Source organism: Eurosta solidaginis, chromosome 5, assembly GCF_040869045.1.
Source record: "Eurosta solidaginis isolate ZX-2024a chromosome 5, ASM4086904v1, whole genome shotgun sequence".
Lineage (NCBI taxonomy): Eukaryota > Metazoa > Arthropoda > Insecta > Diptera > Tephritidae > Eurosta > Eurosta solidaginis.
In genome coordinates this window covers 40183661-40207886 of record NC_090323.1, presented here as the reverse complement: position 1 = coordinate 40207886, position 24226 = coordinate 40183661, and the positions used below count along the sequence as shown (strand labels likewise).

Sequence of the window (24226 nt, the reverse complement as noted above, 5' to 3'; positions counted from 1 at the left end):
AATTCGAAGAAATTACGGTTGAGGATGTTATACGTATAGCAAAAAGGTTCAAAAATAAAACTGGGGGGAAAAATTTACTTTCAGAAGGCGTAATTAAAAATTCGGTATCGTACATGGGTTTCTTCTATGCAACCGCTATAAACAAATCCATGACTACTGGAATAGTGCCAGACATGTGGAAAATTTCGACAATAGTACCAATTAGGAAAGTAAAAGATTCAATAATGGCAGAAGAACTAAGGCCGATAAATACACTGCAGAACATAGAAAAAATTCTGGAAATTGTAATAAAAAATCAACTGCTTAATTACTTAGAAAATAATAAAATCCTTATAAAGGAACAATCCGGTTTCCGAGAAAGGCACTCTTGCGAGACGGCGTTAAATTACGTCATATCTAGCTGGAAGGAAGAGCTGAGCCTAAAAAACATATAGTAGCAGTTTTCATTGACCGGAAAAGAGCGTTCGAAACAATTGATAGGAATATAATGCTCGATAAACTACAAAAAATTGGTATTAGGGAAAATGAATTGCAGTGGTTTAGTAGCTTCTTATCAGACCGGAAACAAAGAACAACCACCGAGTCAGTAGTTTCATCCGAGGCACAAGTGGACATAGGTTTACCACAAGGGTCGGTATTAGCACCAATCCTGTTCAACATTTACATAAACGACATATCATCAGCACTGAAATATAGTAAAGTCAGGTTGTTTGCAGATGATGCGCTACTTGAAGTAAATGAAACGGACATTTCAATAGCAAGGAGCAAAATGCAAGAAGATTTGGACTCATTGTATAGATGGCTTTGCACTAATAAACTCAAGCTTAACGTTAACAAAACTAAGTTCATGGTTTTATCTAGGACGACCAATAGAGAATCACTTAATTTTGATCTAAAAATAATGAATACGAGCATTGAGGATGTCAAAATATTTAAGTACTTAGGGATCCTGATTGACAATAAACTGAGGTTTACAGATCATATTGATTATATTGTTGCCAAAATGGGCAAAAAAATTGGATTTTGGAAGAGATCGTGTAAACTTATTAGTAAGAAATATAAGTTGAAAGTTTATAGATCCATCATAGAACCGCACTTCTTATATTGCCCTACAATATTTTTTATTGCCAATGAAACACAAGTAGACAGGTTACAAATTATGCAAAACAAAGCTATGAGATTTATATTGAAAGTGAGGTACGACACTTCCATAAAGAGTATGCTTGATGCCCTAAACTGGCTGAGCGTGTAACAGTTGATTTTTTACCATAGTATGAAATTTGTATTTTATATCAAGCATGGTAAATTACCAGCCTACCTAAGTGAAAAACTTGTTTATGTGAATGAAACCCATTCTTACATAATCAGGGAAAATAATAATTTTAAATTATCTCTTCTCAAAACAGAAATGGACAAGCAAAATATATTTTACAAAGGCCTGAAATGTTTTAATGAACTACCTAATCATGTTAAAAATTGTGAAAACTTAAACACCTTCAAAAAAAGTTTATTAGAATATTGCAAAACCCTTCCAATAAGATAAAGTATTTTGTATCTGTATTTCATGTTACTGATCCCTGAGCGTACACGGCAATCCAAATAGACACAGAGGAACCTTATGCATCAGGTCAAATACATATATTGCTCGCAATCAAATTAGGAAAGAATTCCTGAAAATATCGTCCCAGACAAACAGTTGAAGTGTTCATGTGAATCACGTATATTCCTACAACAATGATATATTATAATTCATTATGTTTACATAAAAGCTGGTACAGGGAGGATTGGAAACACGTCCTTTCCAACCGTCCGATAAGAGTGGCTTATTCTGCTGAGCTGCTAGCTTTTGGGTTGACCGGGATCAAATGCATTCCGACAGCATAAATAATAAAACTGGGTAATCGTACGTCTTGGAGTAGGGCAGGATTGAGAACACGTCCTTCCAACCTCCCAATGATATGACTCCAAGACTCGACCGTTGGGACCACCAGTTACCGTGCTGATCGGAATCTCATGCATTCCGACACCCCAAACGCTAGAATCCTATTATTATTAAAATGTATTTAAAAATTTGTAATAATCTAAGTTTTAGGCTTAAAACGCCGTAATAATAAATAAATAATAATAATAATAATAATATATGGCATCCCAACTAGAATCCCAGCAGAACCGTATAACATCCAAGATAGAATCGCAGGAGACACGCATAACATCGAAGATTGAAGCATAAATGGAAGAACAGAAGACATATATGTATGACATCTCAAAAAGCGCAAGAGGCACGTATATCTGAAATGTCGGCACAAATTTCGAAGCAGGTATCATCGCAGATCTTTGCGAAACTGGAAGAGCAGGATGCAAAAATTTTACAACTCGAGGACAAAATTGATGCCGAGATAGAAGTGTTAAAAGTTCGTATGGAGCCGTTGCAACTAAATCGCCCAGCTGTTCCAGCGAGCAATCCGAAGGTAAAAAATCCATCTTTTGACGGCTCTGTTCCTTTCCAGGTATTCAAACTTCAATTTGAGAAGACGTCAGCAGTGAACAACTGGAATGCTCAAGATAAAGTTGCTGCACTGTTCGTGGCATTGAAAGGGCCTGCAGTTGAAATCTTACAGACTATTCCAGGGTACGAACGGAACAGTTATGAAGCATTGATTGGCGCTGTCGAGAAAAGTTATGGAGCGAGCATAGAAAACAGATATACCAAATTGAGTAGCAAAACAGTTACCAAAAAGCGAATGAGACCTTCGCATATGCAGACGCACCCGTGGAACACACCGAGAGGGTTTAAATTCAGAGCTTTATAAATGGCATACGGGCCGAGGAAACGAAGCGAGCTACATACGCAAACCCAAAACCTACATGCGCAGAAACGGTATCACATGCATTGACTCAGGAAACTGCCTCACTATTGAGTAAAACAGCATACAATGCTGATAGTGTGGAAGTAAAAAGGCCAGATTGGGTAGACACAAGCACTGAAGGGATACAACAGAAAAATTCCGGAGTTATGAAATGTTTCAATTGCGGCAACCCAGGTCACATTCCACGTCATTGCAGCACCAGTCCTAATAGTTCCAACAATTTGGGTGGCCGTAAACGCAAAGCTAAAGGAGATGAGCAAACCTCCAAGTGCACTCAATCGTTAAACTAAAGCGAGTCAGCCGCAAGGGGCGACAGCTGGCTCCCCCAATTGAATGCCCCATAATCTCTATCTCGCAAATAGGAAGAAGGTCGAGCAATCTTACTTTCAGAGGATATGTGGATGGAAAAGAACGTTTACTGACTGTAAATACGGGTGCATCTCATTCCATCATTCGATCGAATTTAGTCAACAAGAAGGTAAGACCATTGCATGGAGCAAGAAGTGGCTTTTCAAACATTGAAAGAGCGTTTGAGCACTGCCCCAATGTTGGCATATCCCATTCCAGGAGCAACGTTTATTATAGATACAGATACGAGTGGATATGCTATAGGAGGCGGTTTATCACAACTGGTCGATGGGCAGGAGAAGGTGGTTGCATATTACAGCCGATCAATTGGAACCCCAGAGACGCACTATTGCGTTACACGAAGAGAGTTGTTGGCATTTGTAGAGTGCATTAAACATTTTCACAAGTACCTCTACGGACAGCGCTTCCCCGTCAGGACAGATCATGCAGCGTTGAAATGGCTCCTGCAGTTCCGTAATCCAGAAGGTCAATTGGCACGGTGGATCGAGCGACTACAAAGCTATGACTTTTCCATTGAGAATCGGAAAGGTAGTACCCATAGGAATACCGATGCAATGTCACGAAGACCATGTAATTTGGAATGCAAACATTGTTCGAAAGCTGAGGCTAAGGAAGACGTAATATATGTCCAGCTTATGACTATAATGTGTGCAGATGAATGGGACAAGGAACAACTAAGGAAGTGCCAGCTAGAAGATACAGATGTCACATGTTATGCAAGAGCTCGAAATAAACGAAATACCAAATAGAGAGGAGTGGCGGCCACAGTGGTGTGATGGTAGCGTGCTCCGCCTACCACACCGTATGCCCTGGGTTCGCACCCCGGGCAAAGCAACATCAAAATTTTAGAAATAAGGTTTTTAAATTAGAAGAAATTTTGTTTAAGCGGGGTCGCCCCTCGGCGCTCCGGGTGTATTTCTGCCATGAAAAGCCCAGTGAAAACCCATCTGCCTCGCAGATGCCGTTCGGAGTCGGCATAAAACATGTAGGTCCCGTCCGGCCAATTTGTAGGGAAAATCAAGAGGAGCACGACGCAAATTGGAAGAGAAGCTCGGCCTTGGATCTCTTCGGAGGTTATCGCGCCTTACATTTATTTATTTTTTTTTTTTAAATAGAGAGACGTCAGCAGAGTCCGTAGTCATATTGGGCACAGTGAAACAGTTTAGAGTTGATATCCGGTTGCTTGCATCGAGTATTGGAAAGTGAAGATGGTCAATGTAAGAGGAAACTGATAGTTGTTCCCAGGAAGAGGATTCCTGACGTTCTCAGTGAGCTACACAACGGTCCAAGTGGGGTTCATCTTGGAATTACGAAGACGCTCGAGAAGATTAAGCAGAGATTATATTGGGTTGGTTGCCGTCAGTCGGTCACTGAGTGGATTGCCAACTGCGAGGTTTGCAGCAGAGCGAAATGGCCCAAAACCCGAAGCCATGGCCAGATGACGCTATATAACACAGGTGCACCATTTGAAAGGATCGCTATGGATGTCGCAAGTCCATTTCCTACTAGCAATTGCGGAAACAAATATGTACTGGTGGTTATGGATTATTTCAGCAAGTGGCCAGAGGTATACCCAATCCCAAATTTTGAATCAGCTGCGTTTCAAGAAATGTGTAAGACACTGGGCATTAGAAAAACACGGACAACTGCATTCCATCCTCAGTCCGATGGTATGGTGGACGATTCAATATAACCTTGGAGGAGCACTTAAGGAAAGTAGAGGACAAGTCCCATAAGGAATGGGATATACACATATCATTACTCTTGATGGCTTACCGATCGGCAGTGCATGAGACAACGGGCCAAACCACCGCAAAGGAAATTCTTGGCAATGACCTTCGACTGCCATCTGATTTGTAGTTTGGGATAAATGCCGATGCGAAGAGAAATGCCAAGAAATCTATTTATATTTTGGGGTTTTTCGAAAAAAAAAAATATTTTTGTTAAAACAAAAGGTGGACAAACGAAAAGTTTTCCTGGACAAACGAATGGCATTTGGTTTTTTTAAGTACTCGCAAATGGAGGTGCCAACTTCACAACCGATTTTTATTTTTTTGAAATAACTTTTTAACAAAAAGTGGACAAACGAAAATTTTTCCTGGACAAACGAATGGCATTTGGTTTTTTTTTAATTACTCGCAAATGGAAGGACCAACTTCACACACGATTTTTTGTTTTTTTTTTTTTTTTGAAATAACTTTTGAACAAAAGGCGGACAAGCGAAAATTTTTCCTGGACAAACGATGGGCAAACGACGGACATATGATTTAGCACAATAAAGCGAAAAAAAATTTTTGGGTCTTTCGAAAAAAAAATTAAATATTTTTGTTATAACTTTTTAACAAAAGGCGGACAAACGAAATTTTTTCTGGACAAACGTGGACAAAACAAAGGCATTTGGTTTTTTGTAATTACTCGCAAATAGGGGTGCCAACTTCACACGATTTTTCTTTTTTTTTTTTCTTGAAATAACTATTTTACAAAAGGCGGACCAACGAAAATTTTTCCTGGACAAACGATGGGCAAACGACGGACATACGATTTAGCACAATCAAGCGAAAAAAAAAAATGTTGGGGTTTTTCGAAAAAAAAAAAATAATAATTTTGTTATAACTTTTTAACAAAAGGTGGAGAAAATTTCTCCTGGACAAACGTGGACAAAAAGATGGACAAACGAATAGCATTTGGATTTTTTATTTACTCGCACATGTAGGTGCCAACTTCACAGAGCTCCATACAAAGTTATAAAACGGATCAACGATGTAGTTTCCCGTATACAAACCATTGGCACACCACGAAACAAAATATAAGCGGTTCATTTGAAAAGGCTGGTAGCGTTTAGATCAGAAAATTTGTCTGATCTAGACCTTTGGAGAAATATGCGGACGAGGCAACAGAGAGTATAAAAGCACCGCAAGATGAGTAATAACTTATCAGTTTTGATTTAAACACGCTATTGGTTGTGAAGTATAATTGTGTGACTCACTCCACATAATAAAAAAATATCTGCTTACTGCCCTTGTAAGGTAACCCTTACGGTAAATGTTGCTTGACCATAAAGTCAAGCAATGCTTATTAAACACAACCATAATTCACAATAAGGGTTGCCTGTCAAAACAACACATTCACGATAAGGGCTAGCTGTCCAATGAAAAGAAGCCAATTAATTCCGTGCATTTAACTCGAACAGACGTAAAAATTTAGTAGCTCGTAATTTTTACATCGCTTTAATATATATATATATATAAGAATACCTTAGATTCTCAATTTCTGAACAAATAAAAAGACTATACAGTGAGTATAATAAACAGTATCGTGAGTTTTTTCACAAGCGGCTATCGTGCCTCATATTCAGAGAAGCGTTTCAACAAATTCATGGCGACCATCTCGGCCAAGCCAGAAAGGGTCGCCCTAAACCCTACATACGCAATGATTTGGGCGGGTGGCTTCGAATCACGTCCTTTCCAACCTCCCACACATCGCAGCACAACTTGTTGTGTGTCAAATATACATCAGCTGCTAGAAATCACGTCCATTCCGACAGCACTAATAATCAATTCCCGTTCTTCGGCATCACAGTCCATTCCGACAACTGATTTAATAATATATATACATATTTTATATTATAATTTTGTTCAATTTGTATGCTTCTGTAATTTATCTGTAATCCGTAACTATATTTAGTCTGATTAATTGTTAAATTTGTAGACTAATAAATAAATAAATAAAAGTACTACTCCCAAAGTAATCTAAATAAGTTTGCAATACTGAATATTGGAGTGATTTATTCAACAGAGATTCGAACGTTAGCAGAACGTGCATAAATATCAGAAATCCCCAGAATTCCTTACAATATGCAATATACCACCCTAGTAGAAGAATGCACATTACTCAGGGAGACACGAGTCACCCTGGCCAAACTTCGTTCTGGATACTGTAACTGGTTAAACTCTTACCTGTCCAGAAATGTCCTGCATGTGGTGTGTCCGCACATGACACCATAAATTGTAATGTGTAACCTAACACCTATCTCCCTATGGTCCGCTCCTGTTAAAACAGCTAGTTTCCTTGGACTCCCGTTAGAGGAATTTGATGACGATTTGTGTTTGTGCCCATTGAATGAGGCGAAGACTATTAATACAACAACAACAGGAACTTGGGCTCGCCAGAGCATCTGTTGTTAAAGAAACAGGATTAGCCACGGGTAGGTGAGGTTGACAATTGAGTTGGAGAAGCTATAAATTGCGCTGGCAACCCTTTGAATCATTTCAGTATTTTAGTCGCCTCTTACGACGGGCATGCCTGCCGCGGGTATTTTCTAATCCCCCTAACCCGATGTGTCACTTCCTTCAAGGTACTTTGATAGTACGATGTATTACTTTCTAAGTGGCATATATGTATTATGTTGGACAGCCATAACCGTTTAACGGTTAAGCGCCAATTAAGTAGGTAATATGTGTTATGGTAGTTAAAACAATCGTCATACCTGTATCATGTCCGTTTTTACTGTAAACCGTAGCTAGACCTTCGATTGATGTAGCTGTAGTTTCTTTATTAAATTGAGTGGAATACGTGGTCGGATCGTCAAGTCCAATCACTTTCATATCTGTACAGTCGTTTGTAGCATAATTGTCTGCTTCAAAATAAGACGTAGGACAGTCATTTTCTGCAAATTGTTCGTATGTTGGTTTTACATCGACCTCTGTAATTGAATTAATTAAATACATGGAGTACATTCCTTAGTTTTTAGCTATTATTCATGTAGTTACCAGCCGAGCTTTCAAAATTATGCAGAGAATCAGTCTCAAGTATAAAATATTGCACATTTTCTGATTTTACAGATACTGGGTGTTTACTGGGTGGTTAGTGTGGAGTTTGTTGCCGCAATTTATTCTGCCCTTCCGCCACCTTGCTCAAAAACTTGTCAGTGCTTTCAGCATCCATAAGGCAGGCAGCGCATAGCCATTTAGACGATACGTCATCTTCAATGCACTGGCACACAAAATGATGAATTAGATTTAAAAAACGCACTCAATATACATCATAATTGTACCTCGATGTTTAAATATCCAAGAGTTCGTCTAAATAAAGTAATATATTCTTCGCAATCCTCATTTAAAAGCTCGATCATATTCTCTCGCTTTTCGGCACAAAGCTGACAAAGATGCTTTTCTTCAGATTTAGTATATACTTGAAATTCCATGATGTAAGCCAGGATTTTCTAACTATTTTTATTTTTCAATAAATTTCTGTCTATTTTTTGCAATTACTTAAAGCCTTCCGCGATTTACAACCTGATTGACTGAATTTTGTGTGTGTTAGTGCAGTCGGGTGGCTTCGTGACACACGTATTTGTTGTCGGCTACACGTTGATGAAAATCAAAAATTTTTGATTTTTTCATTTGACGCTAGCTTATTTGATAGTCGCGGGGTGTGATTGACAAAACGCAGTGTTGTATTTAGTTTGTGTCGACATTCAAAATGAACAAGTGCGCGGAAGAACTGCAATTCATATTAAAATTTATTGAAAATTATCAATGTTTACCAGCTTTATGGAATGTAAAGCTTTTATTATTATTTAATAAAATGTTTATAAATTTTTTTATTATTTAATAAAACTGCTGTAGTTGCAAGTAAAAAAAAGTCATCATCCGATGACGACATATTCACGTCCGAACGCTACGGTTTCTCAATGCAAATGTTGATTGATGGCTTTTTATTTGATAGTCGCGGGGCAAGCGTCAAATACCCGACACGCACACATACAAAAATTCAGTCAATCTGGTTGTAAATCGCGGAAGGCTTTTACAAAGATGACATTACTTAAATGACTTTTCAATATTAAGGTAAGGCCATATTAGACTGCACTACGCAGCACTGCACTGCACTACAAAATATTCTTTGCATGTATTCTTATGAGGCAATTAACACCTAGTGTCAGCAGCATTGTATTGCCAATCAGGTATTTCGAGCGTCTCGAGGACGACATACGCCAACGAAGGCAGCATAACAAGGAAAAGTACAAGGATTACGTGCTAGCTATACAGAGCTTGATGAGACACGCAGGGTACACCAGCGAACAGCGGCTGGAACGAATCTTCCGTAACAGCCACCCCGATTACCTACTTTATATCCGTCGGAGGGATTTCACCAACCTCGCGGAACTCTTAACCCTTGCTGAGGAATTCGAGAGCATACATGAGGTCTATCGACGACCATCAGAGGAACATCGCCGCGAAGTTACGCGACACGTCGTAGGTGACACAACTTTGGTTCCACCACCGCAACCTGTAACCCCATCACCGCCACAACCACCGAACATACCGCACCACTCGCCTCCAGGCAAACAGAGGTTTGACCCCAACAACGTATGTAGGAGATGTGGTGAACAAGGACACTACGCGTATAGATGCCGAAACCCACGGAAAATTTTTTGCTGGGAGTGTGACCGCAGTGATATACGCACAATCGAATGCTGCCGTCGACGTCAGGGGGTTTCACAAAGAACAAGGCGCAGTGAGCCCAAGGAACCCAGCGCCGAATCGGCAGTAACCATGTACCAAGGGCACGGCCGCCTTTACGCCGTAGCCAGGCTCGGCGCGGAATCATCCGAGGCAGTCATCGATACAGGGGCGTCGAGAAGTTTCGTTTCGAGCAGCCTTGCAGAACGTGTGGTAAACTTTGGGAGCGGAGAAATGGTGAGAGTGGCCATCAAAATAACGATGGCAAACGGGACTAGCACCACAATCTTCGACGCCATAAGGACTGAGGTACGCCTCGGAGAAGCGTCACACCACACGGTTTTACACGTCATGCCCGGAGAAATCGACGACATAATACTGGGCCTAGATACACTAGGGAGCATGGGAGCCACCATATCCTGCGGAGGTGGTCACCTCGCGCTATCCAGGCCAGCCACACAGCATACATTGCCATCAACCGAGCCGACACAGATCACGGAGGAGGTATCGCCACCAGGTGAGAACAGCAATAACATAGAAGATAGGATCAACAGGATCAATGGGGCCTACGATGAGGACGAGGCGGAACGAGTGCACAGTTTTCTGGCAGAAGAACTCCGAAAATTTGAGAGCGTGAGTGGGGTGACGACAATAGCCGCCCTATCAAGCAACGTTACTTCCCACGCAACCCAGCTATGCAGACCATCATCAACAACGAAATTGACGAATTACTTCAGAAAGGATGCATCGAGCCATCCTATAGCCCACACAGCGCACCAATCGTACTAGCCAAGAAGAAAAATGGGAAGTAGAGGTTATGCGTGGACTATCGGCAGCTTAAGCCCGATCCGTACCCGACGCGTACCCCTTACCCAGAATACAACAGCAGTTTGGATTTGAAAAATGGCTACTGGCAAATACCACTGGAGCCCTAGAGCCGTCCCTACACAGCTTTCACGGTACCGGGACGCGGGTTATTCCAGTGGCGCGTTATGCCGTTCGGCCTACACTCCGCACCTGCAACGTTTCAAAGGGCACTAGATCAGGTTATTGGACCGGAGATGGAACCCTACGCTTTCGCTTACCTCGATGACATAATCATCATAGGATCCACCTTGGAGGAGCACATTCGCAACCTGAAAGAAGTGATGCTACGACTACAGCGCGCCAACCTCAGAATAAATCCGGAGAAATGCGAGTTTTTCAAGAAAGAAATTCGATACCTAGGACACGTAGTAAGCGACAGGGGAATTCACACCGACCCCGAGAAAGTTGCAGCCATCAAAGACCTGAAACCACCAACGAACGCGAAAGAGGTGCGTCAATATCTCGGTATAGCATCTTGGTACCGACGATTCGTGCCCGACTTCGCGACGATGAGCCAGCCACTCACAACCCTGCTGAAAAAGGGCAAACACTGGAAGTGGGGAGCCGAACAACAGGAAGCCTTCGAGGTTTTAAAGCAAAAACTAACGAAAGCACCGATACTTGCCTGTCCGGACTTCACCAAGACCTTCACCTTGCAAACGGACGCAAGCAATTTCGGGCTAGGCGCCGTATTGACACAGGATTTGGAAGGCGGGGAACCCGTGATCGCCTACGCCAGCAGGAAACTCAACAAGGCGGAAACCAACTACTCGCCTACCGAGAAGGAATGCCTCGCGATCGTCTGGGGAATACGCAAGATGAGGCCATACTTGGAAGGGTACCGATTCAGGGTAATCACGGACCATATGTCTCTAAAGTGGCTAAACTCCATCGAAAGCCCCTCCGGCCGTATAGCACGATGGGCCTTGGAACTTCAGCAGCACACCTTCGACATAGAGTACAGGAAAGGAAAGCTAAACCTGGTAGCGGATGCACTATCACGGCAGCCACTGGAGACCCTACGACTGGCAACGACAACAGAGCGACCATGCAAGTGGTGGCACAAGCGCGTGAATGAGGTGCGCACTAACCCCGAGAAATATTATGACTACATGATACAAGATGGACAACTGTACCGCCATATTCCCTGCCGGTCACAAGATGAGGAAGCGGTACCTTGGAAACTTTGTGTACCCACACCACTGCGACGAGTATTAGAAGAAAATCACAATATACCAAGCGCTGGACACATGGGCATCCGCCGGACAGTAGCGCGGATTGCCAACCGGTACTACTGGCCCGGCATGTTTCGGGACATCAGTCGATACGTACGACAGTGCGAGTCATGCCAGAAGTACAAGGAAACACAGCAAAAGCCAGCCGGAAAGATGCTCACACAAGTGGCCCAAGAACCATTCGCCACGGTATGCGTCGATTTCGTTGGACCACTCCCACGATCCACACACGGGATCACGAAGCTACTAGTATTTTTCGACCGCTTCAGCAAATGGGTGGAACTGGTCCCCATGAGGCGTGCGACAGCAGAAGGCCTACGCCGTTGCGTTCAGAGAACGCATCCTCGCAAGATTTGGTGCTCCCAAGATACTGATATCGGACAACGGCGTCCAGTTCACCAGCACAATGTGGCAGCGTTACCTCAGGGAAATGGGGATACGACAACAATTCACGGCGCCCTACACCCCGCAAGAAAACCCGACGGAACGGGCGAACAGGAAAATCAAGAGAATCATAGCACAACTTACCAGATCACAGCACAACAGATGGGACGACCGTCTCCCAGAAATCGAGCTGGCCATCAACACCAGTGTGACCGCGTCCACAGGATACAGTCCAGCCTTCCTCGTACAAGGACGGGAACCGCGACTACCAAGGGCATTGTTTGACGAGGTCAACCTGGGGACGGGCACAGCTACCACAACGGCAGAAGAGAAATCTGACAGAATGCAAGAGGCATTCAGAATAGTGAGGCAGAACATGGAACGAGCGGCGGCAGATCAAGCACGGCACTACAATTTACGGCGGAGAAAATGGACCCCCGTAGTCGGCGAACTAGTGCTCGCAAAGGAACACCATCTCTCCAAGGCCGGCGAAAATTTCGCGGCAAAGTTGGCCCCCAAATATGACGGACCCTACCAGATCCTAGGATATGTATCACCAGTGATACTCAAAGTACGAAAAACCAACGGCGGGAAGGAGAAAACGGTCAATATTGGGGAGCTAAAGCCATATCATGCAGCAGAGACCATCGCGGGAAATTAAAATAAATTCAGGGAAAATAATCTAATTAATATCAAGGATGGGAGGATAAGCAAGCACCGGTCATTCTATCGCAAACCACCGAGGTGACAACACGTTCTTTTGCTACGAATTTCTTTTCCAAAAAAAAAAAAAAAAAAAACCAACAACCCAAGATGGAGAGCCATAACGCCAAACTAAACAACAGCATCAAGCGTATGCGCCAGCATTACGAGGAGGAGGAAGCAAAGCGCCCCAGGGTAGTACTGCTGGAAGGAGCTACCTGCGCCGACGTCAGCAACACGCGTGGAACCACACGCACAAACACGTACGCTGACGTCGCACGCAACGTTACACCACCAAGCGCTACTGGCGCCGACGTCAGCAACACGCGTGCAACTGAGCGCGAAAACACGTACGCTGACGTCGCACGTATCATCACACCACCGAACAACACAAGCGGCGACGTCAACAACATGCGTGCAACTACACACGCAAACACGTACGCTGACGTCGCACGCACCATTACATCACCAAACACTGCAGACACCTACACCAACACCACGAACACCGAGTCAGCCGCAGCCGCAGCTTATGCCAGCACCAACATCAGACGCGCGGCGGAAGCAGCCAGACGGGCGACGGAACTCGTGACACGCACCACGCGCATATCTAAATGGGAGGAAGTCGCGGCCAAGGCCCACAACAAGACCAGCACATCACCACTAACAGCCACAATGGGTAGGATAGACGTGGAGGCAGGGCAGTTGCCGGCAGCCATCGAGCTCTCCTCTGGCAAGGACACAGGCCCACCGGAACAACAACAGCAAGCGATCATTGAGCTCTCCTCGAATGAGGACACAGCCCCACCAGAGAGGGAAACGACCAAAACAATATTCCCGGCAGGACCAGGCGGCATAACACTCTACGCGACTGACCTCAACGCCCTCAAGGGATCTAGATGGCTAACCGATACCGTCATTGACGCTTGGGCAAAGGGACTGGAAGAGCAACACGGACAACACAATACGACTCTCAGCCCTTTCGTGATCTGGCAGCTGACCCAGAAGAGGAACACGGAGGAAAATTACCGACGCATACACCGCTGGGTCCGTAACGTCGACCTGTTTGGCAAGAGCGTGATCCTTGCGCCCCACAACGTAGCCAAACACTGGTACCTACTCGGCCTGGCGAACGCAGCAGTCACACACCACATCACTGACACGGAATGCTGGCAGGAGCGGTACGTATGGATAGCGGACTCGATGCACACGGCCAAAGTTCCGCAAGCAACACAGGCTTGGGTGGATTTCCTTCGGTGGGAGTATGTACAGCGGTACGGGTATGACGGGTTTAAGGCCCAGGAGCTAGTACTCGAGGTCCCTCAACAATGCAACAACAACGACTGTGGAGTATACGTAGCCGAGAACATGGAGAGGGTATTGCGATACACAGGGAGCAGAGAAGGAGTACCCGGACTGTGCAGACAGCCGTTCACCGAGGAAATGGCGAGCCAGAAGCGCACGGAAATGTTGAACCGATTTCTACGGGACGGTCGAGAGTCCACGAAGACTACGCAAACCATAACCACCACATACAATCCTTACACAGTCAAACAACCAATCCCGGAAGACAACACTGAACCGGTAGCACCAGACGCCGAAACAGAGCCACAACCAACAGCAGCAGGCCACCAAGAGGTGATAATCGAGGCCCACGACGCGGATGGACCAACGCTAAACCAATTCCCGAAAATTGCAGAAAGCGTGCGAGACATTTTCCGACGCATCGCCGAAGGCAAAGGACGCTCCCGCGTAAGTTTTCGCACACGGGAATACACCGTCACGGTGGTAAAAGGCAGGGCCCGCATACGAATACTGGGCACCGAGGGCTAAATTTCTGAAGTGGAGGGGGGGGGGGGGGGGGGAGTGTGAGGACCAAACAAATCCTCATTAATTTGGCCCACACAAAACGACCCCACAACATATTTGACACGACATTAACACAACAAGTGGCCACAAAAGGCTCTAGCAACACGATCAATCAACAAGTCTCAGCAACACAACGAGGGGCCGCAACATTTAACAGCAACACGGCCAACCAACAAATCTCAGCAACACAACGAGCGCTCGCAACATTCAACAGCAACACGGTGACCATGGCAACGCAACCATTTGAGCTAGCAACACCAAACACAACAGCCATAAAAGGAGCGACACAGCAGCACAGCAGTCAGTCAGCACGGAGCTGTGGTCGTGACCAGAGCTACTAGCGAAGTATATCCCTATTGCAGTTGACCTTCTCTATGCAATAGGAATCCACGTCATAGGAGCGAGTCGTGGAATGGTGATTGCGGTTGACCTTCTCTACGCATCACCCCCAAAGACCAAAGGCCCCGCCACAGTAACGCGCAACCGCGACAGGTGACACCCGCTCACATCCGTCAGTATAAGTACGCCGGCAGAGGCCGCAACAGAGCGGCAACGCACGTAAACCAGCGCAGAGCGCGGCAGCAAAGCGCAGCAGAGGTCCGCCGACGCACAACGTAACCAGGGTAAGCCAGCGCGAACCGCGGCAGCAGAGGTACGCCGACAGAGGCCACGTCAACGCGGCGACGCATAGCGCAGCCAGGCTAAGCCAGCGCCAAGCGCGGCGGCAGAGCGCAGCAGAGGTACACCGACAGAGTAATACAAGTAAGCGCCGACGTAGGGCGCGACAGAGCATCGCCTCAGCAATACAAGTAAACGCCGACGTAGGGCGCGACAGAGTATCGCCCAGCAAATATGAGTAGACGCCGACGCAAGGCGTGGCAGAGAATCACACAGCAACCAGCAATACAAATAGACGCCGACGCAAGGCGCAGCAGAGTAATACAAGTAAACGCCGACGTAAGGCGCGTCAAGGCACCGACGCCACATACTAACGGGATCCGTCTAACGGAACACGGCGACAGAGCATCGCCTCAGCAATACAAGTAGACGCCGACGTAAGGCGCGACAGAGCACCGCAGCAAAGAGAGACGCCGTCATAAGGCGCGTCAAGGCACCGACGTCACATACTAACGGGACCCAGCTAACGGAATACGGCCGGACCGCTAAGGCCCGCCCGTGAAATTCAATTATTATAAGCCGGTGTTAAGCTCATGAATTCTTAAATATAAGTATAAACTGAACACACCATTAAACAAACATACATAAAGATGTACAACTGAGCCCGAGTTGACAAAGTTTCTCATTCGCAACGAAGAAGAACTTTACAAAAACAAATCTACATGGCACACAAATCAATATAGAGACAGAATGTCACAATTGTGTTGTTAGTGTAGAAATGAGAAAACCTGAATTAAGCATGAAAACAAATACCAGCAGGATGGCCTAGTGGTTAAAGGCTACTGCAGTTTCACCATGTGATTCACGGTTCGAATCCCGGTGAAACCTTTGATAACATTACAAAATTGCCTGATGATGATTACGTTGGCGGTTTTCGAAATGGTCCATCGCAATATGCCAGTAAATGTTTCTTTCTTTTCAGGTTCTCTTAGAAAAAACATAATAATTGAAATTCAATTATTATAAGCCGGTGTTAAGCTCATGAATTCTTAAATATAAGTATAAACTGAACACACCATTAAACAAACATACATAAAGATGTACAACTGAGCCCGAGTTGACAAAGCTTCTCATTCGCAACGAAGAAGAACTTTACAAAAACAAATCTACATGGCACACAAATCAATATAGAGACAGAATGTCTCAATTGTGTTGTTGGTGTAGAAATGAGAAAAGCATGAAAACAAATACCAGCAGGATGGCCTAGTGGTTAAAGGCTACTGCAGTTTCACCATGTGATTCACGGTTCGAATCCCGGTGAAACCTTTGATAACATTACAAAATTGCCTGATGATGATTACGTTGGCGGTTTTCGAAATGGTCCATCGCAATATGCCAGTAAATGTTTTTTTCTTTTCAGGTTCTCTTAGAAAAAACATAATAATTGAAATTCAATTATTATAAGCCGGTGTTAAGCTCATGAATTCTTAAAGATAAGTATAAACTGAACACACCATTAAACAAACATACATAAATATGTACAACTGAGCCCGAGTTGATAAAGGTTCTCATTCGCAACGAAGAAGAACTTTACAAAAACAAATCTACATGGCACACAAATCAATATAGAGACAGAATGTCTCAATTGTGTTGTTAGTGTAGAAATGAGAAAACCTGAATTAAGCATGAAAACAAATACCAGCAGGATGGCCTAGTGGTTAAAGGCTACTGCGGTTTCACCATGTGATTCACGGTTCGAATCCCGGTGAAACCTTTAATAACATTGTGAGGACCAAATAAATCCTCATTAATTTGGCCCACACAAAACGACCCCACAACATATTTGACACGACATTAACACAACAAGTGGCCACAAAAGGCTCTAGCAACACGATCAACCAACAAGTCTCAGCAACACAACGAGCGGTCGCAACATTTAACAGCAACACGGCCAACCAACAAATCTCAGCAACGCAACGAGCGCTCGCAACATTCAACAGCAACACGGTGACCATGGCAACGCAACCATTTGAGCTAGCAACACCAAACACAACAGCCATAAAAGGAGCGACACAGCAGCACAGCAGTCAGTCAGCACGGAGCTGTGGTCGTGACCAGAGCTACTAGCGAAGTATATCCCTATTGCAGTTGACCTTCTCTATGCAATAGGAATCCACTTCATAGGAGCGAGTCGTGGAATGGTGATTGCGGTTGACCTTCTCTACGCATCACCCCCAAAGACCAAAGGCCCCGCCACAGTAACGCGCAACCGCGACAGGTGACACCCGCTCACCTCCGTCAGTAGAAGTACGCCGGCAGAGGCCGCAACAGAGCGGCAACGCACGTAAACCAGCGCAGAGCGCGGCAGCAAAGCGCAGCAGAGGTCCGCCGGCGCACAACGTAACCAGGGTAAGCTAGCGCGAACCGCGGCAGCAGAGGTACGCCGACAGAGGCCACGTCAACGCGGCGACGCATAGCGCAGCCAGGCTAAGCCAGCGCCAAGCGCGGCGGCAGAGCGCAGCAGAGGTACACCGACAGAGTAATACAAGTAAGCGCCGACGTAGGGCGCGACAGAGCATCGCCTCAGCAATACAAGTAAACGCCGACGTAAGGCGCGTCAAGGCACCGACGCCACATACTAACGGGATCCGTCTAACGGAACACGGCGACAGAGCATCGCCTCAGCAATACAAGTAGACGCCGACGTAAGGCGCGACGGAGCACCGCAGCAGAGAGAGACGCCGTCATAAGGCGCGTCAAGGCACCGACGTCACATACTAACGGGACCCAGCTAACGGAATACGGCCGGACCACTAAGGCCCGCCACCGCAATCAAGGATACCGCAAGATAATCCAAGTGAAATTGAAAATGAAGTATACAAACACGTTTTATTTTATATTATAGAATTTAGATCCAATAAAGAGAATGAAGTTTTTTATATTAAATCGATTTGCAAGGTGTCCCTTTAATACAAATTTATTGTAAACGAACCCTGGGCACGGCGAGTATACCCAGCAAATATCAAAGAAGCAACGGGGCACGAAAAAGTTGCGTTACAATTGGCGCCCGAGCAGCGACCCTGCAAATCGTACAACGTCAGAAGGAACATTCCTGACTAGAAACCTAACCGTAAAATGGCCGACCAGATTGATACCACGTGGTTAGACAACATTTCAAAGGAGCAGCTGATATCCATCGCACAGGAATTGGGTATTGAGCACACAGGCACCACCCGGAATATCCGAAAGCGCATAGCAGCTCTGGCTTCGAAAGCAAATGTTGACGCGGAAATACAGGAAAAATTTTTATCCATAGAAGCCGCTTATAAGGGAACAGACACGAGTGACTTAAATGAGGTTAAGACACCGATTCCGTCAAACGGAGGGGAAACCATGAACAACACAGATAGACCAGCAGAGCGAGACCAGTTCGCGTTTCCTCCCAGGAACACAGCACCCCCACAAAAGAACTTAGCATCAGGAATAGCAGTACCAGCCAACGGCACCTCCCAGACACCAATCCCTCCGGCCGCAGAAGGAACCACGACCGTGGGTCAACCACAGCAGAACCCACTGGAATTTCCTCCACGGAATACGCAACGCGCGCAACCGTACTTACCATCAGGGACAAGGGCATCAGCCATAAATTATACGTCTCAGGTAACTCAAGCACCGACCGTTGTGTTCGCACCCATCATCGACCAAGTGCGGAAGTGGTCAGTAAAGTACGACGGTGGACGGGATCCGTTAGCGTTCATCGAGCGGCTAGAGGAGTTAGCCGAAGTGTACGCGCTAAACGTGGATCTCCTACCAAAAACCATGCCAGAGCTACTAGGGGGCACCGCGCTACAATGGTATCGGAATAACAATGCGCACTGGGAAAGGTGGACAAGCTTCAAACAGGATTTCTTATGTTTCTTCCTGCCAATCAGGTATTTCGAGCGTCTCGAGGACGACATACGCCAACGAAGGCAGCATAACAAGGAAAAGTACAAGTCCCTATTGCAGTTGACCTTCTCTATGCAATAGGAATCCACGTCATAGGAGCGAGTCGTGGAATGGTGATTGCGGTTGACCTTCTCTACGCATCACCCCCAAAGACCAAAGGCCCCGCCACAGTAACGCGCAACCGCGACAGGTGACACCCGCTCACATCCGTCAGTATAAGTACGCCGGCAGAGGCCGCAACAGAGCGGCAACGCACGTAAACCAGCGCAGAGCGCGGCAGCAAAGCGCAGCAGAGGTCCGCCGACGCACAACGTAACCAGGGTAAGCCAGCGCGAACCGCGGCAGCAGAGGTACGCCGACAGAGGCCACGTCAACGCGGCGACGCATAGCGCAGCCAGGCTAAGCCAGCGCCAAGCGCGGCGGCAGAGCGCAGCAGAGGTACACCGACAGAGTAATACAAGTAAGCGCCGACGTAGGGCGCGACAGAGCATCGCCTCAGCAATACAAGTAAACGCCGACGTAGGGCGCGACAGAGTATCGCCCAGCAAATATGAGTAGACGCCGACGCAAGGCGTGGCAGAGAATCACACAGCAACCAGCAATACAAATAGACGCCGACGCAAGGCGCAGCAGAGTAATACAAGTAAACGCCGACGTAAGGCGCGTCAAGGCACCGACGCCACATACTAACGGGATCCGTCTAACGGAACACGGCGACAGAGCATCGCCTCAGCAATACAAGTAGACGCCGACGTAAGGCGCGACAGAGCACCGCAGCAAAGAGAGACGCCGTCATAAGGCGCGTCAAGGCACCGACGTCACATACTAACGGGACCCAGCTAACGGAATACGGCCGGACCGCTAAGGCCCGCCCGTGAAATTCAATTATTATAAGCCGGTGTTAAGCTCATGAATTCTTAAATATAAGTATAAACTGAACACACCATTAAACAAACATACATAAAGATGTACAACTGAGCCCGAGTTGACAAAGTTTCTCATTCGCAACGAAGAAGAACTTTACAAAAACAAATCTACATGGCACACAAATCAATATAGAGACAGAATGTCACAATTGTGTTGTTAGTGTAGAAATGAGAAAACCTGAATTAAGCATGAAAACAAATACCAGCAGGATGGCCTAGTGGTTAAAGGCTACTGCAGTTTCACCATGTGATTCACGGTTCGAATCCCGGTGAAACCTTTGATAACATTACAAAATTGCCTGATGATGATTACGTTGGCGGTTTTCGAAATGGTCCATCGCAATATGCCAGTAAATGTTTCTTTCTTTTCAGGTTCTCTTAGAAAAAACATAATAATTGAAATTCAATTATTATAAGCCGGTGTTAAGCTCATGAATTCTTAAATATAAGTATAAACTGAACACACCATTAAACAAACATACATAAAGATGTACAACTGAGCCCGAGTTGACAAAGCTTCTCATTCGCAACGAAGAAGAACTTTACAAAAACAAATCTACATGGCACACAAATCAATATAGAGACAGAATGTCTCAATTGTGTTGTTAGTGTAGAAATGAGAAAAGCATGAAAACAAATACCAGCAGGATGGCCTAGTGGTTAAAGGCTACTGCAGTTTCACCATGTGATTCACGGTTCGAATCCCGGTGAAACCTTTGATAACATTACAAAATTGCCTGATGATGATTACGTTGGCGGTTTTCGAAATGGTCCATCGCAATATGCCAGTAAATGTTTTTTTCTTTTCAGGTTCTCTTAGAAAAAACATAATAATTGAAATTCAATTATTATAAGCCGGTGTTAAGCTCATGAATTCTTAAAGATAAGTATAAACTGAACACACCATTAAACAAACATACATAAATATGTACAACTGAGCCCGAGTTGACAAAGGTTCTCATTCGCAACGAAGAAGAACTTTACAAAAACAAATCTACATGGCACACAAATCAATATAGAGACAGAATGTCTCAATTGTGTTGTTAGTGTAGAAATGAGAAAACCTGAATTAAGCATGAAAACAAATACCAGCAGGATGGCCTAGTGGTTAAAGGCTACTGCGGTTTCACCATGTGATTCACGGTTCGAATCCCGGTGAAACCTTTAATAACATTGTGAGGACCAAATAAATCCTCATTAATTTGGCCCACACAAAACGACCCCACAACATATTTGACACGACATTAACACAACAAGTGGCCACAAAAGGCTCTAGCAACACGATCAACCAACAAGTCTCAGCAACACAACGAGCGGTCGCAACATTTAACAGCAACACGGCCAACCAACAAATCTCAGCAACGCAACGAGCGCTCGCAACATTCAACAGCAACACGGTGACCATGGCAACGCAACCATTTGAGCTAGCAACACCAAACACAACAGCCATAAAAGGAGCGACACAGCAGCACAGCAGTCAGTCAGCACGGAGCTGTGGTCGTGACCAGAGCTACTAGCGAAGTATATCCCTATTGCAGTTGACCTTCTCTATGCAATAGGAATCCACTTCATAGGAGCGAGTCGTGGAATGGTGATTGCGGTTGACCTTCTCTACGCATCACCCCCAAAGACCAAAGGCCCCGCCACAGTAACGCGCAACCGCGACAGGTGACACCCGCTCACCTCCGTCAGTAGAAGTACGCCGGCAGAGGCCGCAACAGAGCGGCAACGCACGTAAACCAGCGCAGAGCGCGGCAGCAAAGCGCAGCAGAGGTCCGCCGGCGCACAACGTAACCAGGGTAAGCTAGCGCGAACCGCGGCAGCAGAGGTACGCCGACAGAGGCCACGTCAACGCGGCGACGCATAGCGCAGCCAGGCTAAGCCAGCGCCAAGCGCGGCGGCAGAGCGCAGCAGAGGTACACCGACAGAGTAATACAAGTAAGCGCCGACGTAGGGCGCGACAGAGCATCGCCTCAGCAATACAAGTAAACGCCGACGTAAGGCGCGTCAAGGCACCGACGCCACATACTAACGGGATCCGTCTAACGGAACACGGCGACAGAGCATCGCCTCAGCAATACAAGTAGACGCCGACGTAAGGCGCGACGGAGCACCGCAGCAGAGAGAGACGCCGTCATAAGGCGCGTCAAGGCACCGACGTCACATACTAACGGGACCCAGCTAACGGAATACGGCCGGACCACTAAGGCCCGCCACCGCAATCAAGGATACCGCAAGATAATCCAAGTGAAATTGAAAATGAAGTATACAAACACGTTTTATTTTATATTATAGAATTTAGATCCAATAAAGAGAATGAAGTTTTTTATATTAAATCGATTTGCAAGGTGTCCCTTTAATACAAATTTATTGTAAACGAACCCTGGGCACGGCGAGTATACCCAGCAAATATCAAAGAAGCAACGGGGCACGAAAAAGTTGCGTTACAATTGGCGCCCGAGCAGCGACCCTGCAAATCGTACAACGTCAGAAGGAACATTCCTGACTAGAAACCTAACCGTAAAATGGCCGACCAGATTGATACCACGTGGTTATACAACATTTCAAAGGAGCAGCTGATATCCATCGCACAGGAATTGGGTATTGAGCACACAGGCACCACCCGGAATATCCGAAAGCGCATAGCAGCTCTGGCTTCGAAAGCAAATGTTGACGCGGAAATACAGGAAAAATTTTTATCCATAGAAGCCGCTTATAAGGGAACAGACACGAGTGACTTAAATGAGGTTAAGACACCGATTCCGTCAAACGGAGGGGAAACCATGAACAACACAGATAGACCAGCAGAGCGAGACCAGTTCGCGTTTCCTCCCAGGAACACAGCACCCCCACAAAAGAACTTAGCATCAGGAATAGCAGTACCAGCCAACGGCACCTCCCAGACACCAATCCCTCCGGCCGCAGAAGGAACCACGACCGTGGGTCAACCACAGCAGAACCCACTGGAATTTCCTCCACGGAATACGCAACGCGCGCAACCGTACTTACCATCAGGGACAAGGGCATCAGCCATAAATTATACGTCTCAGGTAACTCAAGCACCGACCGTTGTGTTCGCACCCATCATCGACCAAGTGCGGAAGTGGTCAGTAAAGTACGACGGTGGACGGGATCCGTTAGCGTTCATCGAGCGGCTAGAGGAGTTAGCCGAAGTGTACGCGCTAAACGTGGATCTCCTACCAAAAACCATGCCAGAGCTACTAGGGGGCACCGCGCTACAATGGTATCGGAATAACAATGCGCACTGGGAAAGGTGGACAAGCTTCAAACAGGATTTCTTATGTTTCTTCCTGCCAATCAGGTATTTCGAGCGTCTCGAGGACGACATACGCCAACGAAGGCAGCATAACAAGGAAAAGTACAAGGATTACGTGCTAGCTATACAGAGCTTGATGAGACACGCAGGGTACACCAGCGAACAGCGGCTGGAACGAATCTTCCGTAACAGCCACCCCGATTACCTACTTTATATCCGTCGGAGGGATTTCACCAACCTCGCGGAACTCTTAACCCTTGCTGAGGAATTCGAGAGCATACATGAGGTCTATCGACGACCATCAGAGGAACATCGCCGCGAAGTTACGCGACACGTCGTAGGTGACACAACTTTGGTTCCACCACCGCAACCTGTAACCCCATCACCGCCACAACCACCGAACATACCGCACCACTCGCCTCCAGGCAAACAGAGGTTTGACCCCAACAACGTATGTAGGAGATGTGGTGAACAAGGACACTACGCGTATAGATGCCGAAACCCACGGAAAATTTTTTGCTGGGAGTGTGACCGCAGTGATATACGCACAATCGAATGCTGCCGTCGACGTCAGGGGGTTTCACAAAGAACAAGGCGCAGTGAGCCCAAGGAACCCAGCGCCGAATCGGCAGTAACCATGTACCAAGGGCACGGCCGCCTTTACGCCGTAGCCAGGCTCGGCGCGGAATCATCCGAGGCAGTCATC

General features: G+C 46.0%; 1 protein-coding gene across 2 annotated transcripts in view; it reads right to left on the bottom strand.

Moving 5' to 3' along the window:
* Positions 1 to 9040, bottom strand: part of LOC137254081 (uncharacterized) — a 58853-nt gene extending 49813 nt beyond the window's left edge. For both annotated transcript variants that reach the window (XM_067791785.1, XM_067791786.1), the window contains exons 1-3: positions 8290 to 9040; positions 8006 to 8228; positions 7723 to 7938 (exon numbers count right to left, since the gene is read on the bottom strand). In XM_067791785.1, coding sequence (XP_067647886.1) covers positions 7723 to 7840 — 118 coding nt within the window. In that variant the 5' untranslated portion in view covers positions 7841 to 7938; positions 8006 to 8228; positions 8290 to 9040. The remainder of the gene's footprint in view (positions 1 to 7722; positions 7939 to 8005; positions 8229 to 8289) is intronic.
* Between the last annotated feature and the right edge of the window lie 15186 nt (positions 9041 to 24226).